The sequence below is a fragment of the Nematolebias whitei genome, chromosome 10, assembly GCF_014905685.2.
Source record: "Nematolebias whitei isolate Nwh7 chromosome 10, NemWhi1, whole genome shotgun sequence".
NCBI classification, from domain to species: domain Eukaryota; kingdom Metazoa; phylum Chordata; class Actinopteri; order Cyprinodontiformes; family Rivulidae; genus Nematolebias; species Nematolebias whitei.
In genome coordinates this window covers 21,195,691-21,223,441 of record NC_056507.1, presented here as the reverse complement: position 1 = coordinate 21,223,441, position 27,751 = coordinate 21,195,691, and the positions used below count along the sequence as shown (strand labels likewise).

The window sequence follows — 27,751 nt, the reverse complement described above, 5'->3', positions numbered from 1 at the left end:
GTGTGTGTGTATATATATATATATATATATATACACACACACACACACACACACACACACACACACACACATATATGTGTGTGTGTGTGTGTATATATATATATACACACACATATACATATATGTTATATTATGTGGCAGAAATGTAAGAAACGCACAAACTGCTCAGCAGGTGACTGGAATCAGCTGATTTTTTTTAGCTTAATGCAAACATCTAATTATATGAATCAGTTTTAAAATTTACTATAGCTATGTGAAAATGGTATGTGCATTTATAAAGCTGTAATTCACAAAGTGAGTTACAAAAAATGTAGAAATGATTTAACAATTTACTAGATCTAACAATAATTAAGTGGTATTTTCCCATTTTATAATTTCAGGTACTGAAAAACTTAACGGTGAATATCTTTAACTATGTGGTGCATTTTTAGGCTTTGAGATGTGCAAAATAGTAAAAACATTAAAGTATCTGGATTTTAATGAAAATTTATTGCTTTTTTTTCCATTAGACATTATCTGTAAAAGTACATCGACTAACAAACATGAGCATTTTGTTTGTAGCGTTTTAGTGGCAAAGAGAAAAGATTCTGTAACCAAATGTCATTTTGGAAAATATACAGAACCTATTTTATGATAAATGTTTTATTATGAATATAGTGACATGTTCATTTCAACTAGGAGAAAAATGTTAAAATTTTTAAGTTATCCGTTAAAATCTTTAGTTGAAATCAATGAAAATCAAAAATAGCTGCTCAGTTTTATAAATATTATAAATCAGAATAGACCTAAAGTGGTTAATAATGGTGTAATGAAAACACAAATAGCCTAAATATTTATTAACTTATACTACTTTTGCCATTCATGACCATTATTTTTATCTTTTGTAACAATTATAGAAAGTAGTAAGAACCATTTTAATTTGAATTCTGGAGATTATTTAAGTTTCTCCAAATGTATAAACCACACATCTTCTATAATAATAGAGAAGTTTGCAGGAAGAGATTAGATATTTGTGCATAAAACAACAACAAAAAAAAAACATAATGAATGCCAAACTTGAGGTGTTTCTGCTTGTAGTTGTACCTGGCCTGAAGCTCCAGAGCCCTCTCCTTGCCTGACACCTGGAAGGTATGAGGGTAGTCCTCATTGGTTGTTTCCTGGACTTTCAGGCCATCGATCCCGATCCGTGTCCTCACGGTGTACTTAGGCCCTCCCAGGCTGAATTTAGGCACGCAGTACAACAGCATGTTGTTGAACTGACAGAAAAATCAAAATGAAGTCGAGTTACACAAACAAGAACCAGCAGCTTCATCACAGCTCTAATTTCTTGCTGAGTTAAAGGGGAAGTTTAAACCTCTGTAGGTTATTTAAATTAAGCACCAGAGACACATTCTGCATGCAGATACTAAGAAGCACTCTGAACATTATCATTCATTCATCTTCATTAAACAGCTCGTGTGCACAGTTTTCTTACCAGGAAGAGGTATCTCTCCATTGCAGAAGCGTTCCTGGCGGCCAACTTCAAGATTTGTCCCTCTTTGATGAACTCGTTAGAAGGGTTAACAATGTCCTCCTCTTCGCCCAACATCTCGTAAATCTCCATCAGTTTCTTTAGGTTTTCCTAAACAATTAAAGTCCGTCTTTAGTCAGATGGAAAAGTCTGAGAGAGTCTGCAGCCGACTTTAGAGATCAGCATATTCACTTACAGATTTTCTAATGGCACTGTTGGAATGAGTAGCTGCTGTGGCAATAATGTCCAATGATTCTGAAAATAAATAAATATTTACAGTACAGTTATTTTAAAAGAAAAACGAGAAACTTCATCTTAAGGATGTTGTCTCCATTTACTTTCTGCATCTCTATGATCGGCGTCGTCCTGAGGCAGCTTCTTCAGGTAGTCTTTAAGCAGCATCTCGTATCGAGGGATTCTCTGCACCGGCTCCAGCATGTGATGCTGAAGAGTCAGACTGCCACAGATCTCTTGACTCTGTGCAGATACAAACAGAAAGCTTGAATCTTCCTGGAATGCATAAATACTTCACCTCATATTCCTTCAACCTTTATTTATACAAGTTAGTCTCAATGAGTCACGAGAACTCATTTACAAGACACTGGTTTTAAACAAAAACCATAAATATGGTACAGACAACAATAAACATTCATATGAAAGCATATAAAATGAAACGTGCATAAAAGAGGTGATATAAAACAAAATAAAAAAGAGCTACATTATAAAGCGATGTAAAATACTAAAAACGGGAACATGTCTGCGTTGGTTTTTGCCATGAACTTGACAATAAGTTAAAATCCCTTAGACAGGTCAAGGCCGAGAGCTTCAGATCTTTTGGCAAGGTGTTCCAGGAAACAGGAGCGGAGTAAGAGAAGGCCCTTTTGCCAAGTTCGGTCTGCACTGATGGGACACTGCAGGTAATGATGTCCTGAGAGTGCACGCTGTAGCTGCACTGAAGAAGTGACATGTAGGAGGAGATGTATGAAGGCAACAGCCCAAAAAGTGATTTAAAGATGGAAATGTACCAGTGTGAGAGTCTGCGTGAAGTTAATGATGACCAGTTAACCAGTGAATACAGAGTACAGTGGTGGGTACGGTAGTTACAGCCAGTTATGAATCTTAGCGCACCATTATAGGCAGCGTCCATCATCTACAAGGTGCTTGTAGGAGCATTCATGTAAATAATGTCAATGGACAGAAGTCACAGTTACAAGGTGTTTCCTAGTGTTCAGAGTTAGACAGGACGTGTTTCTGAAAAAGAAACCCAATTTAACTTTCAGTTTCTTTACCACGTTTTTGACATGAGGCTTAACCGGAACTCGTAGGTCTGAACATATTACACCAGTTCTGTCCTCCCTTCACTGGCTCCCTGTTCGTACGAGGATTGTTTTTAAAATTCTTCTGTTGACCTTCAAATGCCTAAATGGCCTCGCACCCCTTTACCTCTCTGAGCTTCTGGAACCTTATGTTCCCTCTCGGGCTCTGAGATCATCCGATCAGCTGCTTTTGGCTGTTCCAAAAACAAGACTGAAGCTCAGAGGAGATCGGGCTTTTTCAGTCATGGGCCCCAAACTCTGGAACAACCTGCCCCCCAACATCAGGCAGGCCACCTCCCTTCCTCACTTCAAATCCCTGCTTAAAACACACCTGTTCTCGCAGGCTTTTCACACAGTGTAAATTGATCTAGTGTTTTTTAATCTGCGACCCTATGTTTTAAATGCTTTTTATTAATTCTTCAGTTATTATTATTAGTGTATTGTATATATATATGTTTATATATTTTTCTCTTTAATTTACTCATTGATTGTTGCTGTTGTTAAGCACTTTGATAACAGGTTCTGTTTTAAATGTGCTCTATAAATAAAGTTGACTTGACTTGACTTAAAAAAGAGATGTGCATCGACCAAAATTCCGAAGTATTTATAAGAATCGACAAACTCAACAGGAACACCATTCATAGATAGGACAGAGGGACGGACTACTGGTACCAATTTCCTGTTTGAAAACAACATCCCTTTGGTTTTATCAGCATTTAGCACCAGTTTGAGACAGAACAAATCTGACTGAATGATGTCGAATGTAGACTGTAAAAGCTGGAAAACCTTAGCAGCTGTTCTAGCTTGACAGTAAACAACTGTGTTATCGGCATAGAAATGTAGAGAGGTATCGGGAATGATCTGACCTACATTATTTATGTAGATTGTGAAGAGGGCGGGACCTAAGACTGAGCCTTGTGGTACACCACTACTGACAGTTAAATAGCTGGAAGAAGTACCATTATGTTCAACACATTGCCTCTGAATCCCAAAAAGAAATCCGTATGTTCACCCTCAACCTTACAAAGCCTGTAGTTCACAGTGTGTACCTGTATCTCTTGAATGATGGCCTTAAACTGAGGAGAGCGATCAATCCACTGTTTCAGAACCTCCATAGCTTTGTCAAAATTCTTCACATATTCAGCATACATTTTAAGGAAGGGTGTGAGTTTCTGAAGAATGTCTCCGATCCGAGGTGTAGACGTCCTGTGGAGAAGAAGTGAAAGGGGTTGATTACTGATGGATTGCCGGGAAAAGTGTGCATTATCTCAAGACACAACATTAAATGTATTACAACCCACAGTGGGCGTCCCAATCCAAACTCAGAAGTGAAGCTCACCATTCGCCCATGCGTTTCTCCAGATCAGGAAGCAGAAACTGGCTGTGGAAGGCATGGATGGAGACGATGTTGGAAAATATATTTTTCACTACATCCACAGGGAACGTTCCTTTATTTGCCTCCTCCATTAGTTTGGCACAGAATACCTAAAGAACCATAAACATTTAGGGTAAATTAAGACTTTTGTACTGTGAAGTGTAAACCATCGACAAGTTAGAAACCAAAAGCAAGATGGGGATTTCCCTTACCTGATCCAGCAGGTGAAGTCGCGCTACGTAGGCCTTCTCGGTGTGCAGGAGCTCGCTTGCAATATTAAACAGCTTTTGTTCATTTGTCTCCTGGGGAAAATATAAATACACGAGTTAGGTTATTAATATGGAATTATAATTAGATCTAGAACTGTTTGGTTTATTTTTTGTTGTTAATCCTGCATAAATAAAATTGACTTGAAGTGAATCGATTGCATTCTGATGGAGTTAGTGAAGTGATCTAATTTAAGCTTTCAGCGTGATGCGGTTATCTAAAACTAAATAGTTGGTATTTTATGGCTTAAAGTACATATCATGACAGGAAATGGGTTTTATCTGAGCTGAAAATAAAACAGATAAGAGGAAGCATAGAGCATTGTTATAATCCAACTCCAGTCTCTTAACATTTTGTTTCTATTAGCTTCCTCTTTCCAATTATACTACAGAGCTTAGAAATAATTTAATCATTGTAACAAACTGTGCAATCACTGCACTGATTTGATTAACCAGCTTTCCTCTCTTGGCTGAGGCTAAGGTTCAATGTTTGGAAAACCCTTTGTGTATTTATTCACAAGTTCATGACTACACTGCACAAGTTGCACATTTATTTGCACAGGTTCAATTTATTGGTGCATTAGTTAAACACTCGTGGCAATTTATAATTTATAAAAAAACACAACTAGTGGCAATTTAGCCCAACTAGTTGGTGCAAATGTGATATTAGTTAACCATTTTGTTGCACTAGAAACACAAACCAGTGGGTGAAAATGATGCTCTATGGAATATATTGAATAAATACACAAAGGGCTTGCTATAATTGTTGTTTGGTTGTTGTGTACAACAGCATGCAGCACTGATGTGAGTGTGTTAATAATGAGCTGGCTGTGGGGGCTCTCAGAACAGGAAGGGAAATTATGGAAAAAAGGAAACGAGACCAAGTAATTAAAAAAAAAAATACACACCTCCATAACGGTAAAGCTTGAGTGAGAGGCATCAAAAACATCCCTAGGGTTCATGCACAGTGAAGTTTTCCAAGCATGATGACAAAGTAAAATATTTCACGCTTTGCGCAACAATGAAGCATCATCTTCCTTCTAAATGCCGTATGTGTGAGAGCTGACAGCAAACAGCTTCCCACTTCCTCGTACAAGCAGCACACCGTCAGTAACTCTCGTTAGTGCAGTCACTCTTTTAATTCAAGATAAATGCTACTTATGTTTTAAAATATATTTCATTTTTGAACTGGAAGCAGCTCAGTCAAATATCAGGAAGAAACAACGGTCTCGAGTATTTCTATTTGAAGTTATACAGTTATCCTCCATTTTGAAAGGGGACTTTTTTTTTTTTACCTCTGATATTATTTATCAGTTGTATGAACTTTTATTATTACAGAATAAACATTTTTGGATCAAACCAGTGGTTTTCTGCCTTCCTGAGAAATATTTTTTCCCTGTGATGTCTCATGATTTAATTCATGTGTTATGAATATGTTGTATGAAAAGATTTCAACAATTATTTATTCTATCCATGTTTACTAAATCCAGTATGTAAACCATCACATTTCAGTTGTGCCTCAGTGAACAAGGCTCGAGTTTATAGCCGTCAAGCCTCATATATAACTTTATGCACAAGCTTATTTGATAATGCAAGATATTGTGAGATTTGTTAGGGCTTGACGCATGTGTTGGGAATCAGTCTCAGCTACTACCACATCACATATTAGCTCAAGCTCTGTAAAACTGGCTGAGGTAAAGCCATTTTTGTGTTTGAGGTTAACTGACTGTGTGGCCATTTTGAATAGGACCGACTACAAAAGTCAAACCGCTGTAAATGTTTCATCTACTGAAATCCTTCCAATGGTTCATGATATATTTTACTAATGCCATGAACAATCAAACACACACACATCCATACAAACACAAGAAAAAATCTAATCACCCTTTCGGGTTGGGTGGCTGGCGATAACTACTTTAGCCTCTCGTTCACTACCACAGCATCAGAGGCTTTTCAAATCAAAGTTCCACACATTTCCACTAAAACCAGACTGAGGTAAAGTACCACTAAATGTTTTTCATGTTCTGAGGGCGCTGTTGATGTCAGCATTAAATTCACTCCAGATTAATCAAAATCCACTCTTTACTCCCAACAACTGGCTCTCAAACTTGTAGACATTAAAACCTTTTCCCCCCTCAATCTGCCTCCAGCGTCATCGGAATATAAAGTTGTAGATTTTATGAACAAGTTAAAAAGCTCTGCGTCGCTCAACTACAACAATGCAATGTTATTTACAGCACAGTTTGATGTTTGATTATGAAATAAGTTTAATAAGGTTAAATTCACAAGCATGCAATGCAAATAACATTGCATTGTTGAAGTTGCGCGACGTAGAGCTTTTTAACTTGTCCCCCCCCCCCACCCCTCGGGCAAAAAAATAAAATAAAATAAACAGAGCAAAGCAGTTTCAACATTAGCAGTGGCTCACTGTTGTCTTCAATACATCTGTGCCATTCTCACAATGACCAGTTCAACTCAGTTTATTCATATAGCACCAAGTCACAGCAGAAGTCATCTCAGGGCACTGAACAGAAACATTCAAATATAAAAAAACAAGTTAACATTATTTATTTGAGGAGCAGACTGATTTGAGTTTAACTTCATCACAGAACTCTCATCTTGAGCAAGCATGAAGGCGACAGTGGAGAGGAAAAACTCCGTCATGAGAAAGAAACCTTTAGCAGAACCAGGCTCAGGACAAGCGTCCATCTGCTTCGACTGTCTGGGTTTGAGAGGAACAGGAAGGAGGAACAGATACACAATGGCAGGTCGAGAGTCACGTTAAGATAGAAATAGTATCAAATGAAAACTATTCATTTGTAACAATTCATTTAAGGAAATGAGGTCAATTTGTCCTTTAGTAGTTTAAGTCTATGGCAGCATAGCAAGTAAACTCTAACTATAGGATTTATCAAAAAGTCCAGTCTTAAAAATGGACAATGTGTCAGGCTTACAGACAGAAACTGGAAGTTGGTTCCACAAGAGAGGAGCCTGATAACTGAAAGATCTTCCTCCCATTCTGCTTTTGGAAACTTTAGGAACCACAAGTAAGCCTAAAGTCTGAGAGCAAAGTGCTCTGTTAGGAAAATATGGAACAATAAGCTCTGTAATATCTGATGGAGATAGGTTGTTGAGAGCTTTGTAGGTTAGAAGTAAGATTTTAAATTCAATTCTGGATTTGACACGGAGCCAATGGAGAGAAGCTAAAACTGGAGAGAGATGATCTCTCCTACTAACTCCAGTTAAGACTCTGGCAGCAGCAAAGACCAGTTACTGATTTGGAAAACAAGCCTGTTTCAGCTGATTTCTATGGTTACATCAACAGATACCAGCAACTCACACTGACCAGACAATCTGCTGGTTAACTGTTAATGGTTGTGTATTGTGAGACAGAACTTACCAGTTAAAAAAAAAAAAATTGAATGAAAAATCCATGACATAGATTTTCATTCAAAAAGTTTTTTGAACTTGTCATGAACTCCATGACATGGAGTTCATTACTTGTGCTTTATTTTACGTTCTCGTGAGCCATGGGGGAGTGGGGGCTCAGAGGTTAGAGAAGGCGAGCCTGTGATCGGAAGGTTGCCGGCTGGACCCCCTGGAGCAACAACATCAAAATGTGGGTGGAAAAGGTGAAGCACCCACACCTGCCTCCACCCTCGTTTGCCACACTCTGGGCCTTTGAGCAAGGCCCCCAACCCCCACCATCTGCCCCGCAGGCGCCCCAGATGGCAGCTCTCTGCTCCACACAGAGGGCTGTAGTAGCTCGTTGGTCTGTGGTTGAGTCAGGAAGAGCATCCGGCGTAAAAACAACTGCCGAGTCTTTGTGCAAATATAAACAAAGTCTCTCAAGTTCCCCCGATATCCCCACCCCCGAACTCTCGCCGAGTTCACTATGGTGACCCCAGAAAGGGAAGCAGCTGAAAGAAGATTTCCTTTTCATTGCTGTTCCAATTTCATTGGTGCTCACAGTTAAAGATTCAAATGACCCAAGCCCTGCAGTAATGAAATCACTGCTTTTTGCTGTACGTTAGCTTAAGATAATTAAAAAAAACACAACTTGCTTATAAAAACAGAAGAAAGCCCTTCTACTTAGAAGTTCATGACCGAACAGTCTGGTACTAGAGTTTTGGAGGCGGTTTTCTCTGTCAGATCATTGTGACTGCAGTCGTTTTCATCCATGAGCAGACAGAGACTGATCTCAACCCAAGATATTTTTAATCTGCCAGACAACAGCCGACACCACACGTTCTCATGGGGTTAGTTGCCAGGGCACAAACTCAGCTGCTTTAGTGTTCGACATCTGTTCACACAAAAGTGCACACTCTTTTCCCTACAGTAACCCAACGCTAACAAGCTGAGAAAACGAACGAATGCTTGTGGATGGATGATCAGAAACTAAAAAAGTCAGAGTTTAATTTACAGCACAAGGATGGTGATGTACATACCCTATGATCTGAGCACCCTTCTTCAATCTTTTGCACGCTTTCCGTTTTAGTCTCAAGGTCCTCATTTCTTGGGTGGTTCTCTGCAGCAGTCCCGTCTGTGTGTGCAGGTAAATGATCTTCACTCTGCTCTGCATTTCCCACGTCTCCATTTACAAGCTCGGCAGTCTCTGTCCTCACACAGTTATAACTCTTTTCCTCCTCCTCTTCTTCTTCTTCTTCTTCCTTCTTTGGTTTTCCCTGCTCCATCTGCACTAGCACCCCATTAGCTGATGGCTTCTTGGCATCCTGCGCTGCGGCCGTCACAAGGGCGGGTTTGTCCTGAATCCTGCAGGCCTCCGTCTTCTGGAAGATGCGTTGAGTTGCGCTGTAGTTCGAAGTCTTGGTGATGTGTTTTGCAGGCGAGCAGTCTTTCTTGTTTTCTGTGCTGCTGGAGGAAGAGAGGATAAATCAAAGGAGGAAGTGTGTCAATGTGACGAGAACACAGAAGGCGTTAAATAAGAGCTTTAAAATGCGATAAAAGATTACAGGAAGACATTCGGTCAGTAGCTGCTCAGGCTGGCTGAATGTGGAGTAATACAGTAAGCAAAGTGCTTTTGCACGTGGGTGGGAGGGTTAAAAATAAAGCTGAGGAAACGCACAAACATCTTGCTGTCCTGTGACGTTGTAAAGAGCTGCTGTAATGCAAAGGAAGTACAAGCAAAGAAAAAAACAACACCTGAGCTACAGTCATAACGAGGACAGGAGAAATATTACTCTCAGTAGGTACATGCTGTCCTACTTTCACGCACAGAAAGCTCATTCAGCTCTGATCTTTACTCAAATACATGAAATACTTTGCGAAAGAAACAATAAATTGTGAAGAGTGGATCAACCCAAAAAATAAGCACGCATGCGCATAATTTTATAATTCCGCTGCTCTACATCCTGTTCCAGCAGCTGTTTCCCCCTGCGACTGACTCACCTCATGCATTAGAAACAGCAGCCACTGTTTGTCTGATCTCTGCGCTGACATTTATAACCCGACACGCTTAAATGCAGTGGCGGCTCCCGAGCAAAAATACTACTGGTGCAGACATTAAGTTCCTAAAATTTTTTATAAATTGCATTACATTATCTGTGGAAAAAAAAAAAAAACGGATGCGTGTTGAATTATATTTAGTTTATTGTTGCTGTTGTTGTCTTTTGTTTGTGTGTCAGAAAAGTTTTTGACTTTTTCCTCCCTTCGCAGTTCAAGGCTGTGTTGTGTGAAAAACAGACCGGTCTAATAAATCAGAGAAAGACACACCTCTCACCCCCAGCCGACAAATGCACAGCTTTCTGTATTGGACTTCTAATTTGATTTGAAGTAATAATTCTGAAATAATACTCCAGATTAACACAATTAAATGAGAGGGGGGAAAAAGTTCAGTGAAGTAGAAGATGCTACAATATATCATCACCAAATCAAATAGAAGATTCAAGTGGGGATGGAACCTACAAACAGTTACAAGACCACTGCTTCAACCATTGACCATTGTTACTGACCATTTAAACCATTGTTTAATTAACTTCCTACCATGTTGGTGGACGCTTCCTGTTCTTTGACTTTCCTCTGTTCTCAGTTTTCTGTTCTAGTACCCTATGACTGCTCCCAATAGTTTTAAAAACAGAATATCTCCACTGTTGGTCTCAGCAGGTTTCACTGCAGCTGTTCCTGGGTTTGAGCTCTCGTCAGGTCTAGGTAGAGGTCATATCAATGAACTAAAACCAGCCAAATGTGTCCACAGGAACAAAAACCAGACACTCCAAATGAAACTTTTATTACACCTGCCTGTTCGGATCACTGGCTGCACGTTCAGATCCGCTTGATGAATGCGGGTCGTTGAACGATATACTGCTCCATAACGGTAAATACGTAAAAAACTCGACGATGAATCACTAAAAATTATTTTAAGTTCCACTTAAAATTGTCAAAATAGTTGAAAAGTACATAGAACAAAACAATATACAGCAAGTTCAGTAAATAAGTCATTTACATTAATTATTAGGAGGAACTACTTTGTGAGGCGAATGATTTTTGCACCTATGGACTGTCTGCCACCGCTTAAAAGACTGCGTCTAGTAAAATGTATATTTGGTGTTTAACTTTACTGATACAAGAGACATTCTTTGTTGCAATCATGGGTACTGCTCAGCAGAAACAGGAAGAGTGTATAGAGGAACAACAACAACAGGCTTTTGAAGTTACTCTATAAATGAATCAGTCCCAGGCTGCTGACCACCTGAGCTGCATTAATGTAAACCAATGTTTGACCTCTCAGAAGATTAAAAAAAAGCTTAAATAACTGTTGGGAGGCAGCATTAAAAAAAAAAAAAAACCCACAAACACCAACTCCCTTTTCTCCCTTTGTGCAAAAACAGCGCAGCAAGAGTTTCAGGATATAAATGTGCTAAAACAAGCTGAACTAGACGAGTTGCAGTTTCGCTTCCAGTGCGACTCTCTAGGTGTCTTTAGTGCCGCCGAGTGCTGTGTAAATGAGATTAGTACATTAGTAAGCTAATTTAATTCTGGCCTCAGAGGACTGTCCCTGCTTTCTGCTACTAGTAAACAATTCACAGCTCGACAGTCTGAATGAGAAAGAAAAATGCACAAGGTTGCAACCCCCCCCCCCCCCCACACACACACTTAAATATTGCAAAAATGTAAATAAAGCCTGGAAATTAGATTAGATTTCGCAATTCTGTTTTTAGAGTCAAAGCTGGAAAAAAAAAAGAAGAGGATACAGACTTCAAGAGAAGTCAAATTTTAGTGGGCTGCAACTACTGCAGGCCTAATACAATTTTAGGTGTTTTATACAAAACAGCACTTTTACTGTGCCTCTTTCACAGTGAAGGGCTGCAGCTACAATCTACATCTAGAATCTAAACCTTGTTATAAAACGCAAACATAAAAGGAACACATACGGTTTTCAGGTTTCTAGCCTCGAGGAAATTTAATTCTGCGCTAGAACTAAACTCGGTAGTTGCAGTTACTTCATAAAAGTAACACAATCCTCTAACTCAATATGCGACAACAAAAATGCATAATATCTAAAAAAAAATACATTTAATCTAAGAGAAGGTTTACTTGAAGATATCCTACCTCTGCCTCCTGGGTTTAGTCTCACAGCAGCAAATCCTGTTCCACAACTGAATGAGGACCTGCGTTTTTACTCGCCCACACAAATCTCGTTTCATCTCCCCCTCAACACTCAGCTGGTCCGGACAGACTAATCTCCACTATCTCTACTTACTACAGCTGTCATCAGACACACAATCAGTCAGTCAGGCTTGAGTGAGAACTTTAATCATGGTGCTTCTGCTTTTCATGCATGAAAGAGCCAGTAGGAAACGTTAAGAAAAGAAAAAACGTTTTGTCACTTTGATTACAAAAGCCTCATTGAGAGCATTTTATTGCACCTTCCCTGAAGTGACAGATATTTTAAAATATTTGTTTCTCTCATTGTTAATTGTCAGTTGTGGGAATATTGATTCACAATTCACGTTTGCCTATTATTTTGTAATTTTTTTGTTTAGTTTTGCAATTTAACTACCTTTTGGAATATTTTGAATTAGAGCCCAACCGATATATTGTCAGGGCCGATATAGGCCTTTGGGGACCTATCGTATTGGTGATAAATGTCCCATTATTTGCCGTTACAAGCACTTCTAATTTTCACCCCTAAAATTAAGGGGAACAGCTGTAATTGTAGAATATATCCAGCAGAGGGAGCATGAAGACTACTTTCAAGTCATGGCAGATCACTTAGGTTTCACTTTCAGAGCAGCCAAAACAGGGAGAAAATGTGTAGCATTTTTTGCTGAACACAGCATGGTAAGTTAATTTTAAATGATCTGTAAAAAAAATATATATATATATTAAGTATTATTAATTAATTAATTAAGTATTCTACTTCTTTTAGCGTTATGAATTCAGTTTCTTTTGTCTTAATTAGTATTCTGCCATTTTTGGATTTTAACTATTTTGTTACGTTTGGCTTTTAGCTCATGCTTCCTTACTTTGAATTTTTAGTTAATAATTTGCATCATTTTTATAGCGTTTTGCTTCTTTAAGCCCTTTAGCTAGAGTTTAGTTCATTTCAGCTTTTACCTAATGTTTTGCTTCTTTTAAATTTAACGATTCCGCTTAAGCATCCTCAGTCAAGTCCAGCAGTCATTAACAACTCGGCACTTACAATGTATTTTTGTACAAAACTTAACTTCATTAGTTTTTATTAATAATCTTAATTCAAAGTAGGGAAAAGAAAGAAAGAAATTAAAGAACATCAAGTCAAAGAAAAATGATAGTACGCACAGGTTCTCCTCGAAGCGGCTGATCAGGTCTGATACTTTGTTTGATTTGTCCCTTATTCTCTCCCGGGTCACAGACCCAGGTTTTCCTCCTCTGTCCTCCATGCTGGATCTGAGCGGTGTTTTCTGGGTGAGGCCCAAAGGGAACGAGACCGGCGTCACTGGGCTCTTTAGGTGTGCTGGCTTTGGAGGCACTGGGGAGAATAGAGAGAAAGAAAAACAAAAAAATATGAATGCAAATTAATGCTTTGATGATTTCCACAAGAGAAAATCTTGAAGCATTTTCTATTGGAAACTGAAGAGGGCAGTATATTCTATCCCAAGTGGTCCAGATGTCAGGATTCTGAACTGAATTCCCCATTAAACATGCAGCCAAAGTCTGCAGAAAGGCACCGAGATGATTGTTTGCATTTGAGCTTCTGGACTGAGTTTACAGTAGCAGAATGAAAAAGCTGCTTCTTTTTATCATGTGTGTAGATGGATGAACTCAAATAAATAAAAAGAGGTTCACTGATCATGGTTTATTGATTCAAGGACAATTTACACAACACTAGCTATACAGTAAGCTTTAAATCTTTATACAGTGGCAAAAAAAAAAAAAAAAAGTTTTAGGAGAACTGAATATTTTGTTTCCGATGTTGCAATTAGAGAGTACACACCTTCAGGTTTAGACAACAGCCGAGGCCTGCTGCCGGGTCCTCTTCCATTGACCCCTCCTCTGAGCCGCTTACCAGTCCCTGCACATGCTCGATTCAGACACTCCTGCACAGTGGGTGTGGTGGTGAGTTTGTAAACTGGGCTGCTGCCGAGACCTGAAGGACATGGAAACAAAAAGATAATCCATCAGATACAAGATTCAGAAATGACCAATTTTTCCAGACAAAAACACAAATGTGAGCATCCAGAAGTTTAAAGATAGTTTCAACATAACAAAATATTTATTTCTTAGTGATTGCAGTTCATATTGGATTACATTTTGATTTGAATGATTTCTGTATACTTAAATGAGGCACGAGTGGAGCACTTACTTTAATTCTTTGTTTTAAAAATGGTGATTTTATGTTTCCTTTAAGTTGGTGTTACAATTAAGACAGCAAGTTTGCTGCTTCAGATGTAAAACTTGTAAGTCATTAAATGTCATCAACACAAATATCTTAAATAATTCTCAGGTTCACAAACCAAATGGTTTATCTAGGTCCAGATTTAAACCAAAAAAATAGAGCCTTTTTGGTTGCCCTACAAGCTGTTGATTATTTTGAGTCAATGCATAAATCTCTTCTCTTTTTACTAGGGGTTCCCAGCTCTGGTCCTTGAGGAACACCATCCTGCATGTTTTAGTTGTTTCTCTGCTCCGACACACCTGCTTTTAATAAATGGGTAATGAATAGACTTCTGCAGAACATGAGGACAAAATTAAATCACTGAATCATGTGTGTTGGAGCAGGGAAGCAACAAAACATGCAGGATGGTGTTCCTCAGGGACCAGGATTGGGAACCACTGCGGTTAATCTGTAAGTTTTTTTGTTTTGTTATTGCACAATATAAACCAAAAGTATTTTTATTTTTTTTAATTTTATTCCACTTGATAGGGTCTTTTTGCTTTCTTTTATGTAACGTATTGTTTTCTAAAATGTAATTTATACATTCACAAACTAATGGGGACACAAAAGTGCAGCCAGGTACAGTTTTTTGTATATTTGAGCAATTCAAAACTAGTTGCTTCATGTTGTTTAACTTAAATAATGTGTGTGTCGTCATCATTGTATGTTCCCATACAGTGGCGAAATAGGCTCTCTGCATTTAACCCATCCACCACCAGGCCAAGCAGTGGGCAGCTATTGGAAGCGCCTGGGGAGCAACTGTGGATGAGGTGTCCTGCTCAGAGACATCTCATCCGCAGTTGCTCCCCGGACGCTTCCGATAGCTGCCCACTGCTCCACCTAGTGGTGGAAGCACCCGGAGTCTACTTGTCTACTTTGGCAAGTTAAACTACAAACAGTCAAAGTAGCACCTGAAGTTCAGCATCATTACATCACACTGATGCCTGAAAGTGTCCCATACATGAAGCAGTTATTGCTTCAGCATCAAACAACCATAAATAGAATTATTAACAGATGAACACAAACCATCAGCATGTGTTTAAACACATGAGTTGATTATCCAGTTAATGATCGGCGCCAGTGAGACTTTTATCCAACCAGCTGGCCACAGATGGCACAACATGAGTGTACGGACACGGACACGCAGTGTTTACAGTAAACTCCTCTTGGACTTCACAGACACATATGAGACTGAAACGAGCAGCCTAGTAAGGAAAATGCCCTTATATGGAGTCACACAGCAAAGAATGCATGCACTTAAAAGCTATCCGTCTATTAGTTTCCATTTAAGGTGGTTATATAAAACAGTGAATTAAGAAAAGGCACAGATTTACAGGCTGAATGCAGAAATCAATACACGGTTAATGTATATGTGGTGGAACAGTTACTCTTCTGTAAAAAATTAACTTTTGTGCTTGTTCTGTTTATTGTAAGACAAAGTATGAGCTGCACAGAGCGAATTTTGATCTTTATCTGTTGGCCAGTTACTAATGTGCAAAAAAACATTTTTTCAACCTTCTATCACAAATCAAAGGGGGTGTTGACTTTCTGACAGGCTGTCTTTCCTTTATCTATCTAAAAATAGATAAACCATGTGAACTATCTGTATGTTTAAACATTACACACAAACTGGTTCTGAAAACTCTCCAACTGAGAAACCAAAAGAATGAAAAGAAGCCAACCGTTATTGCAAAAAAAAAAAAAATAAATAAATAAAAACTATCTGCAGCTGCTTTATGATCAAAAAGTTGTTTCTCAAATTCTAAATGTGGCTGTTACAAAAGTCAGGAAGCACTTCGATACATTCCAAGTAATTTAATTGCAAAAACAAGCACAAATTATCAAAGAATAAAAAATGGAAACCCAAAATACATACATTTACCGGTACTATACATGTGGTGTGGTTCTTCAGATGCAGTTTGTTTACTAAAAAACTGTCAGTATGTGACAAAATGCTGCTTAAAGCCCCATATTTATTTTTCCTAAAGTGATCTTTATCTTACCAATCCTGAAACAAAAAGAGAAAGACTCAACCACAGAATCACAGAGTTACGGTTACTATTTTCACAGTTTCACTCTAATTAAAGACAACAACTGGAGCAAACATCTGCCTGAAAATGATCCCACGCTGTTTGGCTTAAGTGACTTTCTAAAACAGCCCCAAAGTCACAGATGAGGCTGTTTCAACAAAATTTCTTGATAAGGTGGTTGGCTTCCCCTCACAGCCACATTCGGTGATTATAAATAAGTAAACAACCAACAAGTTGGGAGTTATTACAGGAATATGGCCTAAATTATTCAAACAAACAGAAAGAAATCACTGCCTGCAAAGTGCACCTTACATGCAGCATTTATCCTGAAAATTCACATTTGTTTAATTCTCTTGCAGCCATCGCCTGTGGCCAAAATGTTTTTGCCTGTGTCCGTGTTCATTTGTCTGAAGCGTCAGTAAAATATCTCAAGTCAGTGGATAGATTTTAATGATTCTTTCAGAAAGCAAATCGTTCAACGTTTAGAGTCAATCCTATTCAAGACGGCAACCACAGCTAAGCAAATGAAGCAAACACAGAAATGGCCGTAACTCAGCCGTTGCTACAGATATTAAGCTAAAATTCGGCTTGGTAGTAGCTGAGAGCTATTTGCAACAGATACTCTGAGCACAACACATTTCACAACATCTTTGCTTAAAACTTTATTATTAACCATTGATGTCAAGCTAGTTTGTCTGTTAAAAAAAATTCTCAAGAACCACAAATTGTAGTGAAATTCTCACAAAAATAATTATTGGAGGTTTATCGAGAACTCGTGAAAATTGGAATCAATCCATTTCAAGATGGCTGCCACAGCCAATAAACCTTAGTCAACATAAAAATGGCTATACTTCAAGCAACAGATCATACACGATCTCACATGTATGTTTGCTCATAGTGTCATTTACATTTATTTGATCAAAAAGACTACAACTTCATAATTCATCAATAGAAGAGAAACTTGAAAGTCGGTGGAGGATATTCATTCCTTCTAGTAATGTTTGGCCTTTTATAGTAACGGTCAATCATACAGCTGAGTTAAACAATGTTTACACTGCTGTTCCAGGTGAGAGAATGAAGATGTAAACAGATAAAATTATTGTACTTGCATACACTCAATATTTCTGTTGATTGTTATCCAGTTAAGACGGGATTGTTCCTGGTAAAGCTCTTATCATCACAGCAGTGAAAAACAGCCAGCGCTGTTTCGATGAACTCTGCTTACTTTCTCAGAATGTCAGGGCTCGGTGAGAGCTTCTTCTCCTGGTACCGCTCTCATTCAGGCATCCTCTCATTAAAACTGTCTGGGCGTAAGTGACTGACCGCTGCGCTCAGTAAATTACAGGCAGCCACCACCCCGCAGAAACACTTTGATTCTCCATCTGCATCCATGTGACGAGGGAAGGAGCACCATCACAGTCTGAAGCTTACAGATGAAAAACAGCCGAGGAGCATCTGAAAAGGAGCTCAAAGCGTATCGATGTAATGTCACTTAACGTCCTTGTATGCCTCTTCTGTGTGTAGGTTAGCACACTTTTCATAGAAACAAACTCTTTTGGTGCTCTGCTGCAGGAAATAAAGTTAAAAATTGAGACCCATCCTTTTGCATGTCTGGTCTGACCAGGTCTGCTGAACAGTGGAATTTAGAAGTACGAGAACTAGTTCCTGCTCTTCTGGAAATTCAAAATGCATTTCCCAGACCCTTAAGTCACCTAGCCCTATTTCAGGAATTACAGGAAATCCAAAGCTATCAAAATCATTGTAGCTGAGAAGTAGGAAAATATGCTAAGATAGTGTGGACAAATCTAATATAGAGACTATTAATTCTTGCATTATAGACATTTTTGAAATGGAGGTGAGCAGTTATTTTTAAATATTCCAAGTCTAGTTAAAATGGGCACATTAATAATGTACTTTCATAGTAATCTTTTTAATTTTGTTTGTTTTGTTTGTCACCTGGTAGTGACACACCAAATAGTTTCCTTATGGTGCATTTCCAGTCAGTGTTTTTTTAAACAATACCTACAGCCACCCCAGCTTTACTGACCAAATGTGTGCATCTCTTTCCACATCGATCCATCAAACTGGTGAAAATGAAAAAAAAAAAACAACAACTAAAGATCCCTGGTTAGTAGGATTAGCAGCATCTGGTTAAGCAGGATTCACTGTTATTATTATTAATTAACCTTTATTTAACCAGACAAATCTCACTGAGATCACAGCTCTTTTTGCAAGGGAGGCCTGAGCCTGAAGGCCACCTAACGTGCATTATTTTAGACTGTGGGAGAAAACTGGAGTACACAGAGGAAACCCACGCAAACATGAGGAGAACATGCAAACTTCACACAGAAAGACCTCTGGTCCAAACAGGGGATTGAACCCCTTCTTGCTGTAAGGCAACAGCGCTAACCGCCGTTACGCCGCCCAAAGCACTCCATAAGAAGTGAATAAAGCTGCTCTCCATCATGTAGGTGTGAGGCGTTCTTTTCCACATGAACAATTCATGCCCCATGAGAAAATGTGGCGCAGAACTCATAGGAAGCTCCTCCCCCCTCTCTACAGCACCATGTTTTGTTCCCGGCAGAGTCTCCACTCTTCTCTCCCTGTACAGATTTTTGTTTCCTTTACTGATACCAGACTGTATTACGATACAGAGTGAGACAGTAAAAGTCATTCATCTTGTGCAATTTAGTCATCAAGAGGCCACCGTAGTTTCCAACACAGGGTACAAAAAAAGCAAATGGGAACCATCTTCTGAACCAGCTGAGGCGTATTCACCCCAGAAACCCACCTGTGCCTCCACGTCACGCACAATACTTGTGCTACCTCTTTTCACAAGTTCTTTCCCATTTGTCCATCTTTATATAATTTGCTGAAACAGTTGTAAAGATGTTCTGTTCATAACTTTTATGGACAGAATTTCTAGGCGCAGCCAAAGTGTTGAGGGGATCCGTTTTGGTGGCCTTAGAATTGCGTCTCTGCTTTTTGCAGATGATGTGGTCCTATGGGCTTCATCAGATCGTGATCTACAGCTTTCGCTGGAGCGGTTCGCAGCCGAGTGTGACACGGCCGGGATGAGGATCAGTTCCTCCAAATCCAAGGCCATGGTCTTGAGCCGGAAAAGGGTAGAGTGCCCTCTCTGGGTCAGGGAGGAGGTCCTGCCCCAAGTGGAGGAGTTCGAGTATCTTGGGGTCTTGTTCACGAATGAGGAAAAAATGGAGCATGAGATCTATAGGAGGATAGGTGCAGCATCTGCAGTGAAGCGGGCGCTGTACAGGTCTGTCGTGGTGAAGAGAGAGCGGAGTCAAAAGGCGAAGCTCTCAATTTACCGATCGATCTACGTTCCCACCCTCATCTATGGTCATGAGCTTTGGGTTGTGACCGAAAGAACGAGATTTCAGATACAAGCGGCCGAAATGAGTTTTCTCCGCAGGGTGTCTGGGCTCTCCCTTAGAGATCGGGTGAGAAGCTCGATCATCCGGGAGAGACTCAGAGTAGAGCTGCTGCTTCTCCATGTCGAGAGGAGCCAGTTGAGGTGGCTCGGGCATCTGTTTAGGATGCCTCCTGGACGCCTCCCTGGTGAGGTGTTCCGTACACGTCCCACTGGGAGGAGGCCCAGAGGAAGACCCAGGACATGCTGGAGGGACTATGTTTCTCGGCTGGCCTGGGAACGCCTCGGGATTCCCCCGGAGGAGCTGGACCAAGTGGCTAGGGAGAGGGAAGTCTGGGCCTCCCTACTTAGGCTGCTACCCCCGCGACCCGACCCCGGATAAGCGGAAGAAAATGGATGGATGGATGGAGTTGTAAAGATGGTTGTATTTTCTAATGGTCTCAGTCAGCTGCTCCACTGGGGAGTAGCTGAAGCAAAATGACATCATCGCAGTTCACCTTTTTTTGCATGAACATGCCCACAACAAAGTTCTGACCAATCACACAATAGTTGACACATACTTATGAGAGAAGAAGTTCTGGCAGACTAGGGCTGGGTGATATCTCGATATTTTAAAAATATCGACATAATTTCATACGCGATATAAGATGGGACCATATAGTCCATCAATATCTCTACGTTGCATTATAATTAGACTTGAAAATCCATTTAGTTCTTATTTTTCTGCCTGTCTGTGCCAGGAATTTCAAGTGTCCCCTCCTTCTCCCTCACTAAATACAAACACAGCCCCTCACATGCTGCTTCACACACGCTTACCAACGTTGTGAAGGCGGTGCAGGTGAAGAGGAATATTACTTAATATTTGTAAAAAGTTTATATTTTTAGACATTTATTTTGTACAGTTTGTTAATAAATGTGCCTGTGTGACAATTGGGACAAAGCTTTGTCTCTGAAATATATTTTTGTTATTACTTTATGGAAAGAAAAAAAATTGAGATATATATCATACACATGTATCACCATTTATCTTAAAATATTGAGATATTAATGTTTGTCCATATCGCCCAACCTTATGCCAGACCTTGTGTCAAGAAGGAGTTCTAAGAGAACAAAATGAAAAATTTCATCCCGATATCTTCATTTCTCACAAAGTATGAATCTTGCAATGAGGTATTTTCAGCTGCAAAACTTGAGGTGAGTAAAGTAATAATTCTACTCTCTGGACATATTATTTTGAAGGACCATAAAGGATGAAGGACCCCACTCACCCAGCACACACACTTTTTGCCTCGCTCCCCTCAGGCAGGAGGTTGAGGAGCATTAAGTGTAGAACCACTAGACTGAGGAACAGCTTCTACCCTGAAGCTGTTAGACTCATAAATACCTAACCAGGATAATCACTGTTATGTCACTTTAATTGGTGGTATGTGACTTATCTATGCTGCTGATTATCCATGCTGCTGATCTTATACTGCTGATTATCTCATGCTGCTGTATTCATTCATACCCATCTGCTCACCACAGACTCATGTTCGGGCTGCTGCTTAATACACCGTATTATTTTACATTATTAGTGTTTAGCATATATCTTAGATGTTTTAGCGTATCATTTAGCGTTAGTTTAGCGTATATATTAGTGTATATTTTAAATCCTTATGTTTCTTTTTATACTTTATATTTTGCTATTTTTGGGTGTAACTGGGACTTTGAGTACTCAATTTCATTTCACCTCATGTACCACATGTGATGCAAATGACAATAAAGATACATGAACCTTGATTTTCAGAAAAAAAAGAAAAAGAAAAAAGAAACCGGGACAATGCTCCTAAACCAGAAAGCGCCAGCTGAGATTAACACTTGTTAAGATGCTTTTTCTGCTTTTTAAATGTTTTAATGTTCTAATTAATCTCACATGATTAAAGGACAGAATAAAATGTGCTGTGAGAAAAATGAGGTAGCTTGTAGGTGGTGGTGGTGGTAGACGAGACTGGCAGAACTGGACTTTGGGTGGGGTTAGGTTTGCATTTATAAATAAAAGAAGGTGTTCAACCTTAATTAGTATCACTTGTGCCTTCAAGCTCTTTGACAGCCAGTCAGCCTAAAGGGAACAAACATGCCACTGGATGTTTTGGTAATATTGTGCGCACCACAATGAATATGGGCCAGAGCAAGCAAAGGTGAAAGCTGTCTGAGGAACAGAGAAAGAAAATTCTACGTAACCATGTAAAGCTACAAGACCACCTACAACCAGCTTCATGTTCCCGTGACAACACTTACCCATGTAGGACAGTAACAAACCTCCCAGGATGAGGATGCAAGAAGAAATGCAACCCCAGGTTTGATCAGAGCAGATAGAGCAGATGGTAGAAAAAAGAGCCAAGGAAAGCCTCCAAATCTGTTTAAGAATCACTTTCTGATCACACCCAGTCACATTTTGAATCTTAATGAGCTCCATAGAAGAAGACCCAGGAGGGAGCCACTATTTATAGAAAAAACACACAAAAGCCAGACGGGAATTTGCTCCAATGCATGTTGACAAGCCCTAAAGTTTCTGACTGACGAGACAAAACTGGAGTATTTTGGCCAAACACATCAGTTGTGTGTGTGTGTGTGTGTGTGTGTGTTTGTTTAAATTATCACGGAAGGATACAAACAAATTTATCAACATCTTTATGAAAAAAAAAAAAAAAAGAACCAGCTACTTCCTTTTCACAGATATACTTCACACTTTTCAAAAACAGAATTCTTCCATTCTTACAGTGCAACAATATATGACTGTTTGTCAAAATCCAGTGCATTTTGTAAATAAACATGCCAAGCCAGTGGTATATTAATAAAAGTCTGCACCTCGGTTCAGTGTCAAAAAATTAAAGCAATTGTTTACCCTGTGATCGCAACCCAGACTGAAGGAATGCATCAGTCCAGGGCAAGTTTCTATTTCTGCAACAATTAAACAAGCAAAGTCCCTAAAATAGTGAATCCATCAAACAAGTGCCCCAATATAGCCCAGCTGGGCTTCAGGCATGGAAAGTTCTGCTAGTTTGTGGCTCAGAAGAGTTTTAAATAGATTGACTTAAATTTGGTGCGTTCAAGTTAAAGACTTAAGGTTAAAGGCTGAATTTAAGGAGCAATGTAAGAAACTTTAGGAAAAAAGTAACCTCTGTGTTTAATATTGATTAAAAATATTCATATGAACTTTTAGAAACCACGTGATGTTTCAGAAAGCCTTGTGGAACTGTGAGGCTGTACTCGCTTTGGGCAACGTTCTCAGCATGCGCTCAGATGGCTTCCTCTTTCTAGATGTGATCAGCTTTTACTAGTACCAGTTTGTAAGTGGTTCTCAGAATTCTATATATTTTTTGCTGCTTATAATTTAAAAATCACATCATAATGATCTGATCAGATCCTCCTTAGAGCATCCCTTGCATCTAAGGAAGAAGGTTTTTAAATGGTTCAGCTACAGTCTGATCAAAACAAATAACTAATGCTTTGCTTTATAACACATTAAAACAGAACAAATTTGGTACCATTTATTAATTATTTCTCATTTATTTCCTTAAGAACGTTTCAACTTGCCTGAAGTTGCATGCATCTCATGTATTGGTCTTGTCTTTTGTTGCAAACATGTTTTAAGCATATAAGTTTTGTTGTCGATTATCAATCCAGTTTGTCCCGTCACATTTTGAAACATGTGCTAGATCTCTTGTTTTGAACCGTATCAAAAATTATTTTAAACAAATTAAGGGATTTGTTCAGTTAAAAATTATAATAACCTCCAAATAGCCATTTCACTTTAGTTTCTGTCGTCATCTTCTTAATTTACTGCAGTAACTTGTTGAGGTTCCGTCATCAACATCTTTACCGCTGAAGTCGACCGGAGCACGTTTAATTCACAGGAAAAATTAAAATTAAAATGAAACGAGCGACCACTGGAACTGGATAATAAGATAACGGTTAACCAAAATTTGCTTTTAAAGTGTACAAACGAGTCAAAGAAATGTAAACGACGTCAAAATGTTTAACTCAAAGCTAAAAAAAAAGTCACCATTGTTTGGAAAAGATAAAAACTTTTTCACAGTTCCAGTGGCACTGATATGCTCCTTTGAAAACAAGACCAACAAGAGCAGACAGGAACAAATCAAACAACTTTTTAAAAATGGTTGGCGGACAGGTTTATCAACTTCCAGCTCCGCATTCAGCTGCTCAGTCCACATGTTCTAGATATTTTCCTCACATGACACCGCTTCCATGCAGCTGTGTCACCTGACAGTTGGACTTCTTGACCTATCATCCCTTGCCTGCTTCCTCCCATCTCACCTCGGGTCCCCTCAAAATATGAGCTGAAATGTACGAAAGTGAACGCCTGGTGAAAAACAAAAAGGGCACACCTGTCTGTGTGGCACAGTGCGTTTCCACACAAGGGTGTGACTCTTGGATCACAGGTACTGTCAGAAAGATTCTACTTGTTTGAGAAACCTAAATCTATATGGGGAGTTTCACACAACCACAGCAAGATTAAGAATAATCAGGAAGAAAATTCCTGAAGTTTGATGCAAAATCTCCCAAATTTGCCACATTTTATTTTCTAACAGAAGAATGTATTGCTGCAATTAAAAAAACCAAAAAAAAAAACAAATGTCACCTGTTACTTCATGTATAAATGATAAAAGTGCGTGAATACTGAAGTGCAGTCTGCACCTGTTTACATGTTGTAAGTTCTCTGTAATGTAAAAAGGTCAGAAAGTCTCAGCGTTGTGTAAACACTTGGTGAACGTGTGAGATTTTAAATTAAAAATATGATCAGGTGATCTGTTGTAGATTCTTTAAAAATCAAACAAAAATTCAAAAGATTTAAGCAAGGCAATATCCATCCGAGCTAATAACATCCATGAATGAACTCACCCCCTGCGTTACAGAAAGGAAAGCGGACGCAAAGCCAGTCTTCGGTGCAGGACCGTGTTGTGTCTTTATGAGTGCGGCTCCCAGAAGAGAACTAAGTTTAGGCTCCTTGCAATCTTCCCAGGGAGTGCTGCTGCGAGTGACTCGGCTCAGCAAGGAAGCGCAAAGAAAAGCAAAACTCCTCCCTCACTCTTCCTCAAACACCCATTCCCTTCCCCTTTTAAGTATCTTTTTATAAAAAACACACAAACGGACACATGCAGGTTCACAAAATGCAAATTGGAGCCTCAGACCAAATGATTGTGGACTTTAAACAAAAAGACAAAATCTATAGGAATCCACGTAAACACACATCAATAAATCAGTCAGAAAATGTGAAGATGGGATTCATGCCATAATAAATCCTTTATGTGCACAGTGTGTGTGACCAGCAAGGAGCCCCCAGACTTCTTCCAAATTATTTTTATTCAGTTTAGTTCGATTATGAATAAAACCAATAACGGGTGCTAAAACAGCAGCAAGTGCAATTCCCAGTCTGTCTGGCCTCATTATCAGTCAGATCAATGAAAGGCAAACATGACAGTAAAACTGGCCAAAGTGCGTCACGCCACTTCTATCATGAGAAATACAAAGTCAAAATAAAGCTCCAAGGTTTTTTCCATCGACTTCATCTCCCGAGATACATCACTTGTGCAAATATCTAAAGGCAACAAATACAATGAGAAAAATCTGTCAAACTGAACTGACTCGGAGTTAAAAACAAATGCAAAATGGATAAAAACCACAAACATCTGACGTGATGACAGCGAACTCAAGCTACAACAAAGTGAATGATTGATGCAGAAAACTGTTAGTTGAATACACAAAAACAAAATGTACCGTTTACACGTCAGCGTAGGGAACTGCAACTGCGACTTGTCCGTGATCTGAATCTATTCTGTGGCGTCTGCAACATCCCTGATATTTACTCACGACTAAAGGCCCATCTGCACTGGTGTTTTTAAAATATGAAGCTGACACGAGACCGAGAAAGAGTCACTCTGACTGAAGAACAAAAACGTGTGCTGAAATGACATTCACATGAACATTTCCCACATTTGGCACTTTGACACCGTCTCAACTCTCATCAGTTCTGCACCACACCACACCAGTTCAGGGCCTGCCATCTTGTTTGTGGTTCCAAGCAGACTGCTCAGAGGTGACAATTTTTCTGTAGGCAGGCAGCAGCCATTGATTGGCCAGCGGAGCTACGTCACTGGATGACCTGCCTAGTTAGTTATTTTTTTCTAGTTTTCTAAATTCTTGTTCAGTATGGAAGCTCCAAACATAGTGCCATGGACCAATGACAAAGTCCAAACCTTCCTGTCTTTATTGGTGGATTAGCGGATTCAGCGTGAGCTGGACAGCACTACAAGAAACAAGCAAAATTATCGTGGGATATCTGAAATGATGGTGCAAGCATGGCTACACCCTGATACTCTTATGTAGTGTGGGAATATGCTAAAAAGATTGAAGTCAGATTACAGTTACCCGGTACAAAGCTCTTTGCATTGACAACTCTGCCCACAAAGTGGGGAAATAAGCCACAGTGGCAATTCACCTACACCTGAGAAGAACCTTTAAGATGAGAACCGACTCAAGTCATACGTATCAATGGCAAAGCTGCTATTGTTAAACATGGCTGCTCAGTGATCTGCGTCGAGTCACCGTGGAGCAGGATTTAAAAGAATGCCAAGCCCTGTCTTGCTTTTTCATTGGTCTAGTTGGACCAGTACAAATTCCATTAAGCAAATTCTATTCTATACCACCTTCTGGACTAAACAATGATGTTCATCTAATGATGAAATGGGGATTAAACTGATGCTGAATAATGTGATTAATTAAAGAACACTATACTGTGTACTTTTACTTAGGTTATGTACACAGTATACTCCTCTTTACGTGAAAACCTTTGAGAAGTGACCCAAATATCAAATTTCTGTCAAAAGACTTTTTTTCTGCTTTAATCTCTGCCTTAAATATGCTGCGAGTCTCTCTGGCAAAGTCTGATGACAAGGAAGAGGATGAGGAGAACAAGGAAGTTCCACTCCAGAAGCTCCTGAATCTGCCACTCACTAGCTTGGAAATTCCAAGCAGTCCACAAGATGGCTGACTGAGAACATTTGTATAGTAAACTTTGATTTACAGTAGTGCAATATACTTATTAAATGACCCTTTTCTTGAGATTTTTTTGCCTTCTTTATTGTAAAGGTTGTGGACAACCGAAAAACCTTCCAAGTTTGTACTTGATGTTTTTTATCACAAGAAAAATCTTGTGTCTTGAAAAGGTTGATGCAACCGCATTGTATGCCTGTATCACATCAAGTTTTGTTCATTGGGTATATTAAAACAAACTTATGTCCGTAGTTCATTTATTTGGGTGCTCTACCAGAGGCTCAGGAGCTCCAGGGCTCTGTGCAGTATGTTAGATGTTCCCGTGTTATTCTAGACAGAGATCTTAGATGTTATTCCTGGGATCTGTTAGAGCCATTATCACAGTAAAAAGTGCTTCAGTGACCACTGGCACCACTAAGGTCTTGACTTTTCACAACTTCTCTGTTTTCTCTTTCAGCCCGTGGTGTTCCTCAAGCTTTTTGTGTTCTTTCTTGTTGATGTTACAACCACTTGGATCACTACATCCATCACCTTCCCTTTCTCTGTAGATTATTGAACACACCAATTTGTGATTAGTTAACCATCATCTGTTTGTTGAATTTAATTCAATTCCATTCAGTTTATTTATATAGCGCCAAGTCACAACAGAAGTCAACTCAGGGCACTGAACAGAAACATTAATTTATTTTAAAAATAAGTTAACATTATTAATGAGGAGCAGACTGCTTTGAATTTAACTTCATCACAGAACTCTCATCTTGAGCAAGCATGAAGGCGACAGTCGAAAGGAAAAACTCCCTCATGAGAAAGAAACCGTTAGCAGAACCAGGCTCAGGACAAGCGGTCATCTGCTTCAACCAGCTGGGTTTGGGAGGAACAGGAAGGAGGAACAGATACACAATGGCAGGTCAAGAATCACATGTTAAGATAGAA

The 27,751-nt window shown here is 39.3% G+C and overlaps 1 protein-coding gene across 1 annotated transcript in view; it reads right to left on the bottom strand.

The window, feature by feature from the left end:
* The window catches only part of fgd4a (FYVE, RhoGEF and PH domain containing 4a), a 20,186-nt gene extending 6,765 nt beyond the window's left edge, over positions 1-13,421 (bottom strand). The window contains exons 1-9 of the mRNA XM_037683448.1: positions 13,249-13,421; positions 8,916-9,339; positions 4,414-4,503; positions 4,166-4,311; positions 3,876-4,032; positions 1,849-1,987; positions 1,707-1,765; positions 1,475-1,621; positions 1,084-1,256 (exon numbers count right to left, since the gene is read on the bottom strand). Of these exons, the coding sequence (XP_037539376.1) occupies positions 1,084-1,256; positions 1,475-1,621; positions 1,707-1,765; positions 1,849-1,987; positions 3,876-4,032; positions 4,166-4,311; positions 4,414-4,503; positions 8,916-9,339; positions 13,249-13,349 (1,436 nt within the window). The 5' untranslated portion in view covers positions 13,350-13,421. The remainder of the gene's footprint in view (positions 1-1,083; positions 1,257-1,474; positions 1,622-1,706; positions 1,766-1,848; positions 1,988-3,875; positions 4,033-4,165; positions 4,312-4,413; positions 4,504-8,915; positions 9,340-13,248) is intronic.
* Between the last annotated feature and the right edge of the window lie 14,330 nt (positions 13,422-27,751).